The 18819-nt window shown below is 36.6% G+C and overlaps 1 protein-coding gene across 2 annotated transcripts in view; it reads left to right on the top strand.

Moving 5' to 3' along the window:
- Positions 1 to 18819, top strand: part of LOC138692956 (uncharacterized) — a 390101-nt gene that overhangs the window by 265248 nt on the left and 106034 nt on the right. Inside the window, exon 1 of one of the 2 annotated variants that reach the window (XM_069816369.1) lies at positions 15620 to 15753. The exons of the other annotated variant lie outside the window; for it this stretch is intronic. Within the exon in view, the coding sequence (XP_069672470.1) occupies positions 15666 to 15753 (88 nt within the window). The 5' untranslated portion in view covers positions 15620 to 15665. Of the gene's footprint in view, positions 1 to 15619; positions 15754 to 18819 lie in introns of those variants that run through there. 2 annotated transcript variants of the gene reach the window in all.

Consider the following 18819-nt stretch of genomic DNA (forward strand, 5'->3'; position numbering starts at 1 on the left):
TTTCTCATGATTATATCGATTTTACTTAGTTGATTAAGTGATCAGTGCATTATATTAGAATACTGACATTACGGTAAAATGTTCGTTATATTTAAGGTAAAAAATTGTTTGTTTTTCTCATGATTATATCGATTTTACTTAGTTGATTAAGTGATCAGTGCATTATATTAGAATACTGACATTACGGTAAAACGTTCGTTATATTTAAGGTAAAGAATTGTTTGTTTTTCTCATGTTTATATCGATTTTACTTAGTTGATTAAGTGATTAGTGCATTATATTAGAATATTGGCATTGCGGTAAAATTTTCGTTAGGCCTATATTTAAGGTAAAGAATTGTTTGTTTTTCTCATGTTTATATCGATTTTACTTAGTCGATTAAGTGATTAGTGCATTATATTAGGATACTGACATTACGGTAAAATTTTCGTTATATTTAAGGTAAAGAATTGTTTGTTTCTTACAGTAAGTTTTAGAAGAGAAGCCAGTTTCAGTGAACTCTGAATGTATAGTTGGCTGCCTCTTTTATCCACCGATGTCATACACAACATGTGAAATCCTTCTAATTTTGCTGTTTACTTCATTCGATCATGAAAAACTTTTGCTGTGTGACAGACTCCGTAGGGACATCCGTAAACGAAGCTGGAAACTTGGGCAAGGTAATTACAATTTTTTCTGAAGACATATCTATCGACATGGCTCTTTTACGTTATGTGATTTACGAAACATGAACTTCCTCACTTCATGCTATGACTATTTGTCATTTTTTAAGAACTCGTCACCCTCGACCACTTTTGAATCCTTTAATATCGTTTACATTGGTGGAAATTATTAACTGGAAATCATTCAGAACGTCAGCATTCGGCCTCTAAAATATAAAAATCTTTGTTTAAATAGGTAATGATTGTACTAGTACATCAAAAGTTTACTTATTTGTTTGCGACCTTCTTTGTCTCCGAAAGGAAAAAGACTTCTAAAGTTGTGTTTTTCTTCTATCTTATCATCCCTCAGAATTTGTGAAAGTCGTTTTTCCGCACTCTGTGTAATATGTTTGCACTAGTGAGAAGCATGGTCAGAATGCTCTAAAGCGAGATTCTGTGCTTGAAAGGTGGTTGGAAATCTTCCAAGGATTTTCGGCAGCGCAAAATTGGGTCCTTTAATGCCCGTCCAGCTCTATCAGCTTTCATTGATCGTCTGTATAGCAGACGAGTGAATCTTTTCTATAGTGAGTCGGTCCACCGTCCCCGAAGATCATTAGCTCAGTCCGCACAACAAATTGGTAATAATAATGATTTTTTTTTCTAATGCCACCGGGTTGTCTTTTAGACATTTCTGAGCTTCTCTCCTAGCTTAGGTGTAGCATAACCCACTTCTGAGGTTAGGGCGCCAGAAAAACGTAGGTATATTACCCCGTAATAATAATAATAATAATAATAATAATAATAATAATAATAATAATAATAATAATAAAATAATGGTGATCCATCAGACCTTCTCTTCTCCTCAACCAGGTTGAAGGCAAATACAGAAAAATTCATATGCTAGTATTAACTTAAGAAAAAAGATTGAATACACATGAATACAATGACAAAATTAATGAAAAAGCACAATTTGTATAATCAGTATGGATTATAATGTATTCGAACAAAAGTCGGACTGGTTGGCGCAGTCGGTAGAGTGCTAGCTTTCTGTGCCTGAGGTTGCGGGTTCGATCCCGACCCACGTCGATGGCATTTATGTGTGCTTAAATGCGACAGGATCATGTCAGTAGATTTTCTGGCATGTAAAGAAATTCCTGTGGGACAAAATTTCGGCATACCGGCGACGTTGATATAATCTCGGCGTCGTTAAAGAAAACCTAATTTAAAATCTATATTCGAACAGTGGCATTTAGGAAGCAATCAGAGTTAATGAATATAATAATTTAATAATAATAATAATAATAATAATAATAATAATAATAATAATAATAATAATAATACTTACTTACAAATGGCTTTTAAGGAACCCGCATGTTCATTGCCGCCCTCACATAAACCCGCCATCGGTCCCTATCCTGTGCAAGATTAATCCACTCTCTATCATTATATTCCACCTCCCTCAAATCCATTTTAATATTATCCTCCCATCTACTCTCGGCCTTCCCAAAGGTCTTTTTCCCTCCGGTCTCCCAACTAACACTCTATACGCATTTCTGGATTCGCCCATAATAATAATAATAATAATAATAATAATAATAATAATAATAATATGTAGCTAGCCGGCATTGTATGCAGTGGAAAGGGAAAGGAACTGGCCAACCTACCCCATTTTCTCCCTACCTAGTTGCCTCATAAGTGGTACCTTGTTGGTATCACTTATGAGGTACAGACATGACTTCGGACAGTTTTATAAACAAATAATAATATAATCCGTGGTACTACAGCCCTTTAAGGGCCCAGACAGACCAGCCTCACGTTCACATGTCGAAGGAGAGGTAGACGATCATCCAACCAGAATGGAAGTATCGTGTAGTTAGTCCAGTGATCCCCCCCTCCAGCTGTTATAGCTGGCTTTCGTGATCGGATTTCCCTACCTATCGTAGCTTCCTATGTGCATCACGATGCTGGGTGGACACCGGTCCCATACACTGGCCGAAATTTCATCAGAATTTCTTCCCCCATGAGGAGCCGAACCAGCGCGCATTCAGTAACGCGAATCCTAGTCGGTATGAGTTACACAATGGCGCGGGACAGAGTTAATGAATACAACAGAGTAATAATAACTATACATTAAACATTCTGGCTGCATAAAAATAAACTAATTCTGTGTATTAAAAATAATTTTAAATAACCTAGATTTAAAGGACTGAGGACTAAAACTACCCTTGATGTTTAGCGGTAGCAAATTCCACGAGCTGGCCGTGGCTGTCGAGGAAGAACTTTAGTACGGAGATGTTTGATGATGTGATTGATAGCAACAGATTGTGCTGTGAACGAGTATTACGATTAGGGTAGACGAAGGTAATTGTAAACAGGGGGTAACTGTAAACAAATGCTGTGAGAAGTACAAAACTGTCAATATAAAAATTTTAATTCGGGGGAATATTTAAATTAACATGTTGGCTAACCTACAAAGCAGTTTGGCGCCAAATAGGAGTAACTGCTTAGTTGTGAACGAATGTTTTGTAAGTCTACAAAAAACGTTGAGAAAGAATTTTGCTTCACCTTCATTTTTGGCATTGTACGTAAACGTACAGTGTTATTTTTTAAGAATATTTTGTTTTTATGAGTAATGTATAGTAGTTAACATGTTTACAATGGTTTTGAGATCTCCCATAACCTCGGTTCATTAAATTATGACGTGTTTACATTTGCCCCATAGTTTTAATTGCTTGGGGGTAATTGTAAACATGTTTTACAGTGGTTACATTTCGTACTTTTCAGTAATCAAAGAGATCCCCACCCAACTACACTGTAGAGCAGCGCCGGGCATGAGAGCGGCTCCGTATAGCCGACCAGAACTGCTCTCGCTCAACAAGCCTCTTCAATTCCAAGCCGGAGCAGAACGCTCACGCAGTGGCGGACTTACATTACAGCTATCTTCCCTGCATTAATATAACAAGAGCCACGGTTGTTCTATTCATTCATTCTCTCAGTAGATAATAGTTTATAAGGATATTACATCAATCCATTGTAGTCTACAGTACAGACTTTATAACACTCTTATTAATTTAATGAAATAAACATCGCTCTACACATACACACACAAACACGCATGCACACACACAAATCATTAGGCTTATTTACACAATATATATATATATGCATAGTGCTTTACAATTACATAATGGTATTAATAATATAAACTTATCTAATAAAGGATTTTAATCAGAAACAAAAGAAGAACATTTATTAATAATAAACATTCTCTTACACTTTTTTTGCATGAATAAACTATTGTAAAATATCGTACTTCTATCAGTCTGAAATCAATAAATATTTTCTATTGAAACAAAACCTTTTGAAACTTAGTAATCAAAATAACTACGTGTTTGTTTTCCGAGACTTATGAGGTTGTGTCATTCGCAGAAGTCATTCAATGCTTGGAACATATGAATTAGCTATGTTCAATCTCAAAATATAATTTAGGTTTTCGTCTGACATGCAATTTCTCAGGCGGGTGCACCTTCAAAGTTCGCCATCCTACTGCAAAGTCACCACTGGAATGACAGCGAGTGACGAACAGTATGCAAGCATCACACCGCTCGGGAGAGTTGCTCTTCAAAGTAAACAGCGCTCATTTCTCAGAATCACGTAATGTGCCCACCCCTGCTGTAGAGTATTTAGAGAGGGTTGTCACAGATGTGAAAAATAGGAACTAGAGTTATCGTGAAGCTCAAGAGAGGTACTGAGTTCCTATATCGTCATATGTCATAGATTAAAGGAACGAAATGTACCAGTGACCAAAATTGGAATTGGTAGGAGTAGAGCCCCTCTCAAAGGGGTAAATGTAAACAGGTGGGGTAAATGTAAACTAGCAATTAAACGGCGAAAAAAGTCAACCTTATTATTTTAAATCCATTTTCAGGGAAAAGAAAATCTAAAAATGACACAATGTTTCTTTGTCATGTTTACCGTTACTGGGGGCTGTGTAATGTGGAAATATATTTGAAATCAGTGAAAAATGTTTGCAATTACGCTGGTCCACCCTATGATGTTAAATTAGAGACGCAGATCCAGAGGCGAGATAGTTGGGTGTGGAATTATATTCGATATAGCAGGCAAAGAATATACTTGACCAGCGTTTCTCAAATTATGGTCCGCGGACCACCTGTGGTCCTCGAGGTCTGCCCTTGTGGTCCTTCAAAAAGGACAGAAGAAAAAATAAAATTCAAACGAATTGCGTATCACACCATAGCTGAAAATCTCAGAGTTTGGAAATGACACATGGTAATCACTTTTCAATTTTTCTCTCAGTATTGATATTTTATGAAATTTATTACCGCACCTGTTTACCGACTTCCCACTCTACTCTCAGCAACAAATGAGGGATTTAAAGCACTATGAACGTGGTGTTTCTCGTCATCTTTTCCCTGCATATCAGCTGATGACATGTGGCTAAGTACATTGGCATATCTTTCAGATGTATTCTCAAAAATAAACGAACTAAATCTCTCTCTACAAGGTAATTCTTTCACTGTTCTCAGTGCGCATGAGAAAATAAAGGTGTTCGAAAGGAAACTTGGTTTGTGAGTCAGATCCGTAAAACAGAGGATTTTTTCACTATTTCCAAACCTAGAGACTTTTTTGGTTGAAAATGATCTCGTTATTGGAAAAGAACTATGCAATGACATATGTTCGCATCTCGAAACTCTGAGGTCACAATTTGAAACTTATTTTCCAAGTAAATATGACGAATTTTCATGGGTTCGTGATCACTTTCATTGCAATATTGAATCTAACAAACTTTCATTGAGTGAAAGAGAACAGTTAATTGAACTCTCGAATGACACCGAAAAATGAAATTCCAAGCGGATGGTATGGTTAATTTCTGGATCTCATCACAAGTGAAAAGAGAATGTTGTGAACTGTACAATGGTGCTTTTTTAGAGATTATAATTCAGTTTGCTTTCATGTATCTGTGTGAGAAAGGGTTTTCATCACTAACTCTAATAAAAACAAAGTACAGAAATCGACTCGATCTATGTGACGATCTCCGACTTAAGTTTACCAGCATACGTCCAAATATAAAACAACTGTGGAAGAATGTGAGTACCAACTTTTTTTTTTATTTTGTTTAGTTAGTAAGTTAAATATTACCCGAACTCTAACAGCCTTGATTTATTAAGAAACGAAAATGATTTTTTTCTATTAACATTAACTTAATTAGTTAATACTAATATAAAATTAAATGAATTAAATCAATTTTAAATAATATAAATAGGCTATACCTACTGGTATTAAAATATGCTACAAAAATGATAAATTTACTTTCGATGGGAACAAGAGTAAGGTGGTCCGCGGAACTGTTGTGGCTTAAAGAAGTGGTCACCACTTCAAAAAAGTTTGAGAAACGCTGTGCTAGACTGTACACGTCAGTCTTGCAAGCGGAGCCAGAAGAGCATGATCATGTCGGCGGATATTGAAAATAAAGCAGACGCTTTTGCCGATATATTTCATTTTACAGATAATATGAAGTTGTGGCAGTGTAGGTCTAAATGGAAGTCCCTAGAAAAAATCCACCTCAACACTATATTTGACCACCACAAAACCGACTTGCATATTTCAATATTGAAATACGATATCGATGTGGAAAAGCGACGCCCTAGCCGTTGCGTATTAGTGAGCCGCTTGTGATGTTTCCGATGTAGCAAAATTAGCTTTTCTTTGTTTACTTCTTTCGTCTGTTATAGATTTCAGATACTTAATGCTCCGTTAAGACACTGTTGCACGAATGCTCTCCTGCACCGTTGCATGGCAACACATCGGTATTAGGGGAGGCTATGAGGCTGTCCCTCGAAGGGAGAAGATATTTTTGAACGGCACATGTGCTCGCCATTATTATGTGTGGTCATGTATTCGCATTCCGTTAGATCAGCAATTATGACAGTGCTGCCAAACACCAATAACTAAATCCCGTTACATTAAGAATTACTAATCCTCTATTAACTCAACAAGAAAGAGGACGGAAATGTATATTTAAGACCCAACATTGAGTCATGTGGATGCAGTGTGCGAACAAGATGGACGATCATATACAGGATGAACCGTAAGTAATGTCATTAAGTTCAGGGAGTTATTCCTTGAGATATTTCAAACAAAGAAGTTTAATACAATTTTGCTTGTTTTTGCTTCCTTTTCGAGATAAGAATTGTTTTATTTGAAACATTTCATAGCGTGTTTTGGGAAAGTCACTGATTTAATTACCAATATGCTCAGTCAATTAAGAGAGCAGTGTATTATGATAGTAAATGATTATAAGAATTTTAGTTTTGTCCTTTGTGTGCAGAAATTTTATCCGAACAAATGTGATATTTTAAAATTCCTTTTAGAACGAAAAGTTACATTTGTTCATATTTAAAGGACAAATGTAGATCTTTCAATCACTCATTATCATAATACACTGCTCTCTTAAATTGACTGAGTATAGCCTATTGGAAATTAAATTAATGGCTTTTCTAAAAGTAACTATGAAATGTTTCATATAAAACAGTTTTTATCTCGAAAAGGAAGCAAAAACTAACAAAATTGTATTAAACTTTTTTGTTTGAAATATCTCAAAGAATAGCCCCATGAAATTAATGGCATTACTTACAGGTCACTCTGTACATCATACTATTCTGGTTTCTTACTCGAAAATTTATAACTTTTTTAAGTTTTTCGGAAATTCTAACTATCTACAGCAAAAGTTCCAAAATCCAGGTTCCAGAAAACTGGATCACCCTAGGCACCGAACTTTTGGAAACTCTTCAATCTCTTTTTTTAATATAGCGAAATTTTGTGTATAATGTGTGCCTACGTGACTTCTGTTTTCGGCTGTATACCTTTTTTTATATTGTTCATTTTCGAACACAGTTTCAAGCATTACACCCTTTTTGTAGTGAAAATGTTATGCTATTTTATCTTTGTCAGATGTTGGCTTTATTTTTCTCTAAAATTACTCCTTTTTTATAAATGAAGTGCGCCTTATTTGCTAATAAATAAACTTCATAGTCATCACTTTTTTACTTCATCTTACATTTTAGTTTTAAAATTACTGTTTGAACATTCGGAAAATGCGAAAATTCTTATTGATATAGCTCCCGAGAAGTCCAGATTTCCGCTGTACTCCTGTACTCACATATCTCTTCAAATATTAGGACTAATTCGACCTTCTACGAATTTCATCGTTCTACCCAACTCTTTCTTGAAAAAATTATGGTTTGTTTAAGGACGCTCGCAACTGTCGAGGTTATAACAGCGTCGCCGGTGTGGCGGAATTTTGTTCCGCAGGAATTCTTTTACATTCCAGTTAATCTACTGACATGATCCTATCGCATTTAAGCACATTTAAATGCCATCAACCTTGGTGGGGATCAAACCCGCAACCTCGAGCACAGAAGGCCAGCGCTATACCGACTACGCTACCCAGGCCGACTCCTTTCTTGATCTTCAGCGTTTGTTCTACGTCGGTGTTGTTTAATAAAGGTTTTGTTGTTTTCACATAGATCATGTCAGTTCATGTGCTTTTGAGCAGTTATTTCGTTAATATCAATACGAGTAATTACCCGATTTTGTAGCTTTATTTCCCAAACTAACTCCTAAAGCCGGAGCTACAAAATTAATGTGTCCTTCCTCGTTTTATCTTTCAAGGAATTATTGAGTAATTGTATTGTCTTCTCCAAACATTTATAATTTTAATTTAGTTTTATACATCTTCAGTTTACCTCTTTTCTGTTCGTTTCTTTCAGACTAATCTCTTCCTTTACATTATCTGTTCGCGTTTTCTATGCAAAAACTTTTATTCTTTACATTTATTTCCAGTTCAAAATTGGTTTAGTTACTTTTTGTACTAAATTGACAAATTTTATAAAGATTAACAAAAAGTATGATAAGGATGTCTTCTTTGCCCTATTTTATTTAAAATGTATAATACAAACATCATCATATTGAAATGGAAACATAAAGGATGTTAATATTTCAGGAAATAAAGAAATTCAGACCATTTTATTCGTAAATAACCAAGTTATAATAGCAGAGTCGAAGATATATTACAAAGGTCAATACACAAATTAGAAACATTAACATATAGCTATGGTTTAAACATTTCTATTTCTAAATCAAAATAAATAGCTTTCAAAGGAAAGGATTCAATTAGAAGTAAAACAAAGTGCAATAAGTAATAAAATAATTCATCGAATAAATACTTTTAACTACATTGGATATACAATTTCATACCAAAAAGAAAAAGTTATGGACAGAAAAATTGCCAAGTTTGTCTAAATAACAGATAGCATTAACAAAATTCTACTAGCAAACCATCCCATATTCAGAAACTTCCATATTGAACAAATACAACACTTTGGCTGTATCTGCACTTGTATATGGATGTGAGGTTTGGGCAATAAAATAACAAGATAAAGATAAGATAGGAGCAGTAGAAATGGAGTTTTTAAGAAAAACTGCAAAATATACAATAGGCTGCATGGCAAGACTCCAAAACAAATCAATTTCATCAGAACTCCGTCAACTCTTTTTGAACAGAAGAAGATCATCACATTTAATCCTGAAATACTATCCCTTTGGAAGAAGTTAAGATCGACCTGTCAAGAGACTTCTAAACTGACGTGTATGGGATCGTAACAGGCCTTGGGACCTACTACATCTCCGATTGCATGAAGATGATGATGATGATGATGATGATCTTGTGTTTCATTCTTTAATGTTAGAGTCCAATATAGGGCATTGTAGATTACTGGAACTTGATATTTAATTGAAGGAGATAATCTTCTGTTCATCCTTAAGAAGTTTGTTTGAATTTGACTGCTTCTTGTCTATATAAATCATTCGGTCCTTCTCTTGCATGTTTAAATGTTATATCAAAACAACGGCTGAACATACATGGTCGCTCTTGAATCCATAGTACTTGATAACTAAAAACGTCTGTGATTATTATGTACCAATTGTACCATATAGAATAAGGCATGTTCAATGTTTTCTTTTTTGTTTTTTTTTTCTTTAATATTATTTTATGAACGCATCGTTAGTCGAACAGCTAGAGCGTTGGCTTTCCATGCTGGTAAGCAAAGTTCGAATCTTAGCGGATTCAAGTGGAATTTATGGTGAATAAAGAAGGTGCTTAGTGGTAAGTTTTCGCTGGGTACTCACGTTTCCCCTACCGGAATTCCACCATTGCTCCATTATTGATCATGAGATGATATGTAGTTCGCCTCCCATGGTGCAGAAAGAGCAACACTGAAGCGGTCGTAGAAATAACTACAACTTCGGTACGTCACTCTTAGATGAGGACGCTTAGGTAAAGTACCCGTCTTCCAAACGCCGTCAGATGAGACCCCATGATCCGTAAGAATTACTGTAGTCGATAAAATATTGAGTAATAGAATGAAAGTGTGTCCTTCTGCATATTGTAGGGAATTCATATCTGATCAGCCACATGAGTTTAAAATGAATAGAGAATTAAATGGAATTTGGCAGAAATAGAATTGAAGTATATTTAGAACAAATAGAGGATTTTATTGGAATAAAATTTGAATAAAATAGAATAGATTTGTAGAAGAATACTACATTAGAATTGAATAGAGTTAGAAAATAGTAGCACAAAATAGGGCAACATGATTACAGCAAGATAGAATATAATCGAATTAAAATACGTAGAATGGAATACTATATACGTATGATACAATATAATTTATTAGAGCAGAATGGCCATGCAACTTGAGATTTGTTTGCGAACTTGCCGTGCGTCGCGCCTGTGTGAACCGGCCTTAAGGTGCAGTCTCTGTATTGTTTTAATTGCACCGCGCCCTGTGGGGCCGATAGGGGAAAGAGGCCCAGGCATGTGGAACAGGAAGGGTTGGGACTGCGAGTCCAACTGCAATTACCGAGCTACAAGACCCCGCGGGACGGGGTGCGGACCCGCAACGAGATGAACAACTGCAGCTACCGGGGTACGCGAGCCCACGGGACGAGGAAACTTGTGCCAGCCAGCCCTGCTGAAACAATTGCGATTATTACACGAGCAGCGGGCGAGCCCAGCGGGGCGTGGGAGGAGTCGGAGTGTGCACTACTCAGTCAGGAAGAACTGCAGTGGCTATTGACAAATAGCTGGGTCAGAATGGCTGGCTGGCTGACTGACTATAGATGTACTGACTGACCGACTGATTTAAGCGTATTGGCTAATTGACTGACTGATTTGCTGGAATGCTGGTCATGGACTGAATGACTGACTGACTGACTGACTGACTGACTGACTGACTGACTGACCGACTGACTGACTGACTGACTGACTGACTGACTGACTGACTGACTGACTGACTGACTGACTGACTGACTGACTGACTGACTGACTGACTGACTGACCGACCGACCGACCGGCTGACTGGATGGGTGATTGACTGACTGATTGACTGACTGACTGACTGACCGACTGGATGGGTGATTGACAGACTAACTGATTGACTGACTGACTGACTGACCGACTGGCTGACTGGATGGGTGATTGACTGACTGACTGACTGACTAGATGGGTGATTGACAGACTGACTGACTGACTGACTGACCAACTGGATGGGTGATTGACAGACTAACTGACTGACTGACTGACTGGATGGGTGATTGACAGACTAACTGACTGACTGATTGACTGACTGACTGGCTGACTGGATGGGTGATTGACAGACTAACTGACTGACCGACCGACCGACCGACCGACCGACTGACTGGCTGACTGGATGGGTGATTGGCAGACTGACTGATTGACTGACTGACTGATTCAGTGACGTACTAGACTCGACGACTGACTGATCGACTGACTCACTAACCGACTAATTGACTGTGCGACTGACTGGTCGACTGATTGACTGACTAATTGACTTAGTGACTGATTTATGTAATTTACTAGACGACTGATTGACTGCGCAACTGGCCGACTGAATGATTGATTGATCAGGCTACTAACAGAATGATTGACTGGCTGATCATGTGACTAGGCGACTGGCTGACCTGATTGATCAGGCGATTGGACGACTGAGTGATTTATCAGGCGACTGGGCGACTGACTGATTGACTAGTTGACTGACCGATCAGGATACTGACTGTTTGACTGATTGATTAACAAACCGATCAGGCGATTGATTGTCTGAACTGACTGAATGATTGATTGATCAGGCTACTAACAGAATGATTGACTGGCTGATCATGTGACTGGCGACTGGCTGACCTGATTGTTCAGGCGTTTGGACGACTGAGTGATTGATCAGGCGACTGGGCGACTGACTAGTTCACTGACCGATCAGGATACTGACTGTTTGACTGACTGATTGACAGACCGATCAGGGGATTGATTGTCTGAACCGATTGACCAGGCGACTGTTTGAATGACTGACTGACGGACTTACTGATCAGACTGACTGATTGATTGATCAGGCGACTGGGCGACTGGTTGAATGACTTGAGGTACTTATCTACCTTTGGAAAAATTTGTAATTTTTATCCACTTTTTAAAAACTCTTTTCTCCCTGATTACTTGACACAATATTAAGTATTTTCACACAAAATAAACCTCTCAAGTGTTTTTGTGTGAGCAAGGGGGTAATTTTTTAAAGCGAAAATTGAAATTTGTTTGTTTTAGTCCTTAGTCCACAGTTTTTATGTTAGAACAGAATTTCTTTCGCTGTCTTATTCCTAGAAGAACACAGAATAACTTATGAAAACAGATTTTCCCCATCTCATCCCTTTGAGGGAAAATGTCATTTTATTTTTTGAAATTTTCAAACAAAAATAAAAATATAAGATATTGGAGTTTTAAATTAACTTTCTTAAGCAGTAGAACACTGCTTGTAGTTTGGCACTTAGCTACATTAATTAGCTTCATTTTGGTGCAATAATGATGAAAATGTCTCAATCCTAAGTGCACTTTGTGTTAACGTTAGTGTAGTAAAATGCTGTAAAGTTGAACATGGAGTAAAATCATCTACATCCTGAGTGTATGAAAAATTGTAAGAAACAAACACACAGCTTTCTGACTGTATGAAAAATGATACAGTCAAACTTTACTGCCAAATTCGAATTGTTATTACACGAAATATAAAATTGGCAGAATGTGGCGGATTGACACTTGCAGAACTGCACTTCCGGTTTAAAGAAAGGGTGTTCCCGGTCAATAAAAACTCAGGTAATTAATCAACCAAACATCATAGAGACAAACTAATAAATGTTTTAAAACTAGAAAGTTCAATCTTCCAGATAACATAAAAATAAAAAAGAAAATCAAATTTGTTAAGTAAAATTAAAAATTAAGGGTAGATGAGTACCTTGACTGCTCAGATGACTGATATGACTGATCAGGCGACTAACTGGCCGATCGATCGACCGACCGACCAGGCAACTCACTGGTTTACTTTATGAAAATAGTAAAAGTTTGCAGTTGATGAAATTATACCGGTATTATGAAATTATATTATGCGAAAGAGCGTTAAAAGCTGAGCTTTTATCTATACACTCGATTGACAGCTGTAATTAAAGAACACAGACATACTATAGTTTCATTCAACATACTCAAAAATGTCGGAGACAAGATTTCCAAAGTTAATACTGAAGTCTGAAACCAAAGGAAAAATGTATAGTTCTGTATAAACAGATCCATGGAAGGATGTACTCAGCAATTTTGAAGACGTAACAGGCTAATGCTTAATCCTTGATAAATCGAGATGATGACAACTTGAAGTTAAGGAGACCCAGACGTGAGTTTTCTACATTTTCAACATATACCTATAAGTTATATACTCTATATACGTTTTATTTTTTTCTCTCTGGAAATATCAAAGATATCTCCATGAAATGTTTCATGTAAATTTACTATAGTATAATAAATATATATTCAAAAGTACATTGAAATTGTTTACATAGTTTGATCACACTACAAATTTTAAAATACAGTGGAAGCTCTTAAGTTCGACAGAAATCAAGTTCGACATCCTATAGCTCGACTGCTTACGTAGGAGAATTAGACACGTCCCTATACGGGCACTAAGAAATGGGTTTGCCATTTGAATGGAAATTGGTCCTGTGTCTTGTAGTGATAGTTTTGTTAAAGGAAAACAGAATATTTTATTGATTAGAACATCCATATTGATCACTGATTTTTAATTAATGAACTGTTCTTTTTCTATTTGAGAATTGTGCCGTTTGTGAGACGGAACTGTCGAAACCCACTGTGGTACTAGAAGCGCATACACAAGTCTCGGGGCGGACAGGAAATGCAAGTATAGTAGCCTACTACTGTATTCGTTGATGCATAACCAATAAGAATTTGTATTCATTTCACCTGCCACACCCACTACCCTTATTGGTCATAACTTTCAATTCTGTTCTGTCGAACTTAGGAGAGTCCACTGTATACACAGAAATTGAAATAACGTTACATTAAAGTACTAATATCTATTAAACTCGTGGAATTAAAGCTATAAAATTTTGCATGACATTTGGAATTGATTATATCTTCATTTTTTGCCAGTTTTACATAAGGTAGATGGAAAAACTTGCATTCAGGAAATAATTTTTATTGAATAAATTGATTAATTTATAATTATAAATTTTCCTTAATTGATTTTTCATGTGAAATGATTTCAGTAGTAGCAACTGTAAGGCATACAATAATTTCCTCCTTATTCTTGATGCAAGGAAACGAGCAATTCTTCCATGTGATTCATATATCCAGAGATAATGCTACTTTAATGCAACATTGTTTTATTTTCTTTATCCAGAATTAAGATTTGTATTGTGATAAAACTAATTAACCAATTTCAGTGTAATTTTGGATATTTATTAATTGTGCTATGGCAAAGTTACTTGCAATATTTCATGTAGATATCATATATGTTGAAAATGTATAAAACGCACGTCTGGGCCCCCTTAAGGAGAGAGGATGGTATTTTTTGGTGAAAAATGAGTAAATTTTAAAAATCTTTAAAATACCCTGTGATATGTGTGGAATGCATAGCATAACATTTTGTGGGTATTTGTGCCCTAATCGGATGTTGAGTCGCCATTTTTAAACTTCCTGCGTTAGGGATTTTTAAATCACTCGCCCACTTTTATTGTTGTTTCCGGTAAATTAAATTTTCAAAATTTCTTTTTTCTTTAAAATACTCTTTGATATGTGTGGAATGCATTGCATAACATTTTGTGGGTATTTATGCCCTTATCGGATGTTGAGACTTCATTTTTAAACTTCCTTCGCTATGGATTTTTAAATCACACGTCCGCTTTTATCGGTTTGCAGTAACTTCATTTTTTTTTTTTTTTTGCTACATTGCCAGACAAAAATGGATATAATTTCTGAATTATTAAAGATACACCCATGAAATTTAGAAAACATATTCTTCAGACTCTTAGGAAACTTTTCTCTGTAACAGAATTTTGTTAATTTCATTTTAAAATTACGTCCGTTTGTTTCCAAGAAATGAAATCAGAAATATGTTATTAAATTTTAATTGTTTATTTTACAAACGTAGGGACTAATATCAAAATTCTGTTATAGACAGTTTGTAGAACATGCTTTAGCAAATACATTGCAAAAAACTGTGTGAATCTATCTTTAAAAACGGTTTAGATATATCGGTTTTAGTACAATCCTGCATTGAGTATATATATATATTTTTTTTCAAATTTGGGCCCCCAGATATTTTTTTTTTTTTCAAAATATTTTTATTTGGTTGAGTTGCAACAGCTATGAGCTCTCTACATACAAAAAAAATAATATTTTACACCAAATAGGAAAATAGTTTTAAAAAATACCATCCTCTCCCCTTAAACATTGAGCTGAGCTACTGTTGGCAGCATAAATTTTGGTACGGTACGGTGCGTTGGGTTAGGGCCCCGCCTTCCTAGTGTGCGGTGCCGCCCATCCTTGAGAGGTCAGACGGGTGACAATGTAGCGGAGCGTGCAGTGTGCTCCTTGCCGCCATGGTGTGCGGGTGCTGTCAGTGGCCGCGGGCATCCAGGCACTCCCGAGGAGACGAACACAACATGCTGTGTGACGTGTGCGACATCGGTAAGTCCGCCTCAGCTTGATAGTGTCACTGTCGGCTCCTCTTGTGTGGAAACTGGGCCACATCGCCTGGCGAACGCGTTGTTGTCTTATTTGTGCCCAATAACTTCGACTTTTTCAGGTGATTTCAATGCAAACACACAAGACTAACCCAGTGAACGTCCACTTTTGATATGCTCTGACTTCGGTCGCCCTCGGTTATCTACTGGTTAGATTATCTACCATAGAATCCGAGGTTCACGGGTTGAAACCGGGGTGAGAGTTATGGATATTCACTGCAGAGGATCCTTAGCTTAGCTTCCTCCTGAAGGAAAATAAGCTGAGGTTCCATTGTTGTAGAATTACGGCAAATAAGAAACTCTGTCCAATCAAAATTTTCCAACTACGAGTATTTCCCATCCATGTTAAAATATGAACATGCTGTTTTCGCCACGTTATAACGCCCACAATCCCTGGACGACGAACTTTAGCATTTCTTATCGCACTAGCCAACAAAGAATTTGTATAGCCTATCTGTCTGGGTTGTTATTTAGTGGACTCCAGTCTGCGTATAACTGATTTGCTCTGATGCTATAGAGATTGCACACAATAGTGAATAGTTTAAAGCTACTATAGGCTATATCAAATTTGTTCAGCCCTAGGTTAGATGTTGCACCAAGCGAAGAAGCTGACGAATAATCGTATCCTTTTTCCGAGATAATTCCGGTCAAGAAATCTTATTTTGTTTAAATAGTCATGTCAAAATAACGTTTCTTAAATATTATAGGCCTACTGCTTAGGTGCCGAACCATTGTAGCCTAGTTTTTTTTTTTTCTTTTCATTTCGTTTATTGTATTCCATACGAGTAGATCTTACATCAGCATCGAAGCTTTAAGATGTGAGACAAGTCAAAAGTTACATAATTTTTAAGTTGATTATTTAACGTCGATGAATTTGGTGATAGCGAGACGATATTTAGCCTCACGATTCTCCATTTGATCTACGTTTGGAGAAAACCTCGGTAAAAACCAAACCAGGTAGGTAGTCAGTCCAAGCGGGAATCTAATCCAAGCCCGAGCTCTGCTTCGGATCAGCAGCGCCTCTGCCGACTGAGCTACGCCGGTGGCTCTATAAATACAATACATAGAAAGCAAATCAATTCAATTTACAACATAAACATTTCATCAGTTGAGTAGAAAATTTTTTATTTTTATTTTATCAACAGCTTTATCAGCAGCTTAGGTTATTTAGCGTCTGAATGAGATGAAGGTGATAATGCCGGTGAAATGAGTCCAGGGTCCAGCACCGAAAGTTACCTAGCATTTGCTCATATTGGGTTGAGGGAAAACCCCGGAAAAAACCTCAACCAGGTAACTTGCCCCGACCGGGCCACCTGGTTTGGCGGCCAGACGCGCTAACCGTTACTCCACAGGTGTGGACTGAGTAGAAGATAGAAGTAGAAAGTTTGTTAAGCTCGTTCTAAAACTCTTCCCTTAGGCCTTCATAGCTTCAAGACAAGTTAGTATGCAGTGAATTGAAGAACGCTATTAATAAATAGGGAACATCTTTATTATAACAATTGACTGAGAGAGGGTAGTTGGAGAAAATTTTAATGTTTTGTGTCTTTTATTAAAATTGTGTTGTGCTTTGTACTAAATACGTTCATTCGTTCATAGTGTTCTGTCCATGGGCAGGTATTTCACTGCAAACTCAGCTTTCTCGAATCTTTCCTATTTCCTGCCTTTCTCTTAATCTCCGCATATGATTCATATACATATTAGGCCTAATGTCCTCTATTATCTGATATCTCATTCTGCCCCTAAGTCTTCTCCCGTTCATCACTTCTTCCAATACACCCTTCAGGAGGCAGTTTCTTACCAGCCAGTGACCCAGCCAATTCCTTTTTCTCTTCCTGATCAGTTTCAGCATCATTCTTTCTTCTCCCACTCTTTCCAACGACATCGTTTCTTATTGTCTGTCCATTTCACACGCTTCATGCTCCATATCCACATTTCAAATAGTTCTAGTAGTTTCCCTTCACTTCTTCGTAATGTTCGTGTTTCTGACTCATACAATGCCACGCTCCACACAAAGCATTTCACTAGTCTCTTCCTTAGTTCTTTTTCCAGAGGTCCGCAAAAGATGTTCCTTTTTCTATTAATATTTTAATATAAATTTAAGCTGTTAGAAACGTGGTAACGCTGATGTTAAAATCACAACAAACGATGTGTTATATAAAGTCCTGAACGTCTCATTACATAGCACAGACTAGCACAATTTGCTTAAATCATTATGCCAGCTGTGCGAAGAGTTGTGCCTTTCTTAATTCATAACAAAATCTTTTGACTTCAGAATCATTAGTTTTCTTTTATTGCCATCGCAATAAAATAATTAGAAACAATGTGACTTCTTCTAGAATTATAATTTTAATGTGGAAGTCTTCATTCTTCTTGTGGTCCCATTTAGTGTATCCTGCCATTCTTCCCATAAATCTCATCTCAGCCGCGGTTATTCGGGTCTCATCTCTTTTTCTAATTGTCCATGCTTCGTAACCGCAAGTCAGAACTGGTATATCATCCTAGGCCTATCATCATCATGATCATCATCATCATCATCATCATCATCATCATCATCATCATCATCATCATCATTCCAAGTTCTAAATTCAGCGAACCCAACTTCGATATTCTACAGGCACCTGGAAATGTATCTCCCCATCGCTGTCATTGGGCATATATTTATTGTCTTGTATGTGTGCGGTGTTGTCTTAAACGATTACTTTGCACTGTGCTAACCACATATTAGGGATTCCCATTTGTGAACATCTGTTGCGTTTCATTTATGGTCATAAAAGTGACTAGATTAGCGAAATGGTTCAATAATAAAATAAGTATATATAAATTTCAATCATAAGACACATCTGTTTTGCAAATGTTTATTTGCTATATGAATATGGAATATATTTACGTTTTCGCCTTATTGGACATCATCAGATATAATAAAATATGTAATCTGAACCTTGATCAAATTGAGCAAATTGAGCAAATAACAAATGGTTCAATGCTTGAAGATTTACTATTATTATTATTA

This window comes from Periplaneta americana, chromosome 17, assembly GCF_040183065.1.
Source record: "Periplaneta americana isolate PAMFEO1 chromosome 17, P.americana_PAMFEO1_priV1, whole genome shotgun sequence".
NCBI classification, from domain to species: domain Eukaryota; kingdom Metazoa; phylum Arthropoda; class Insecta; order Blattodea; family Blattidae; genus Periplaneta; species Periplaneta americana.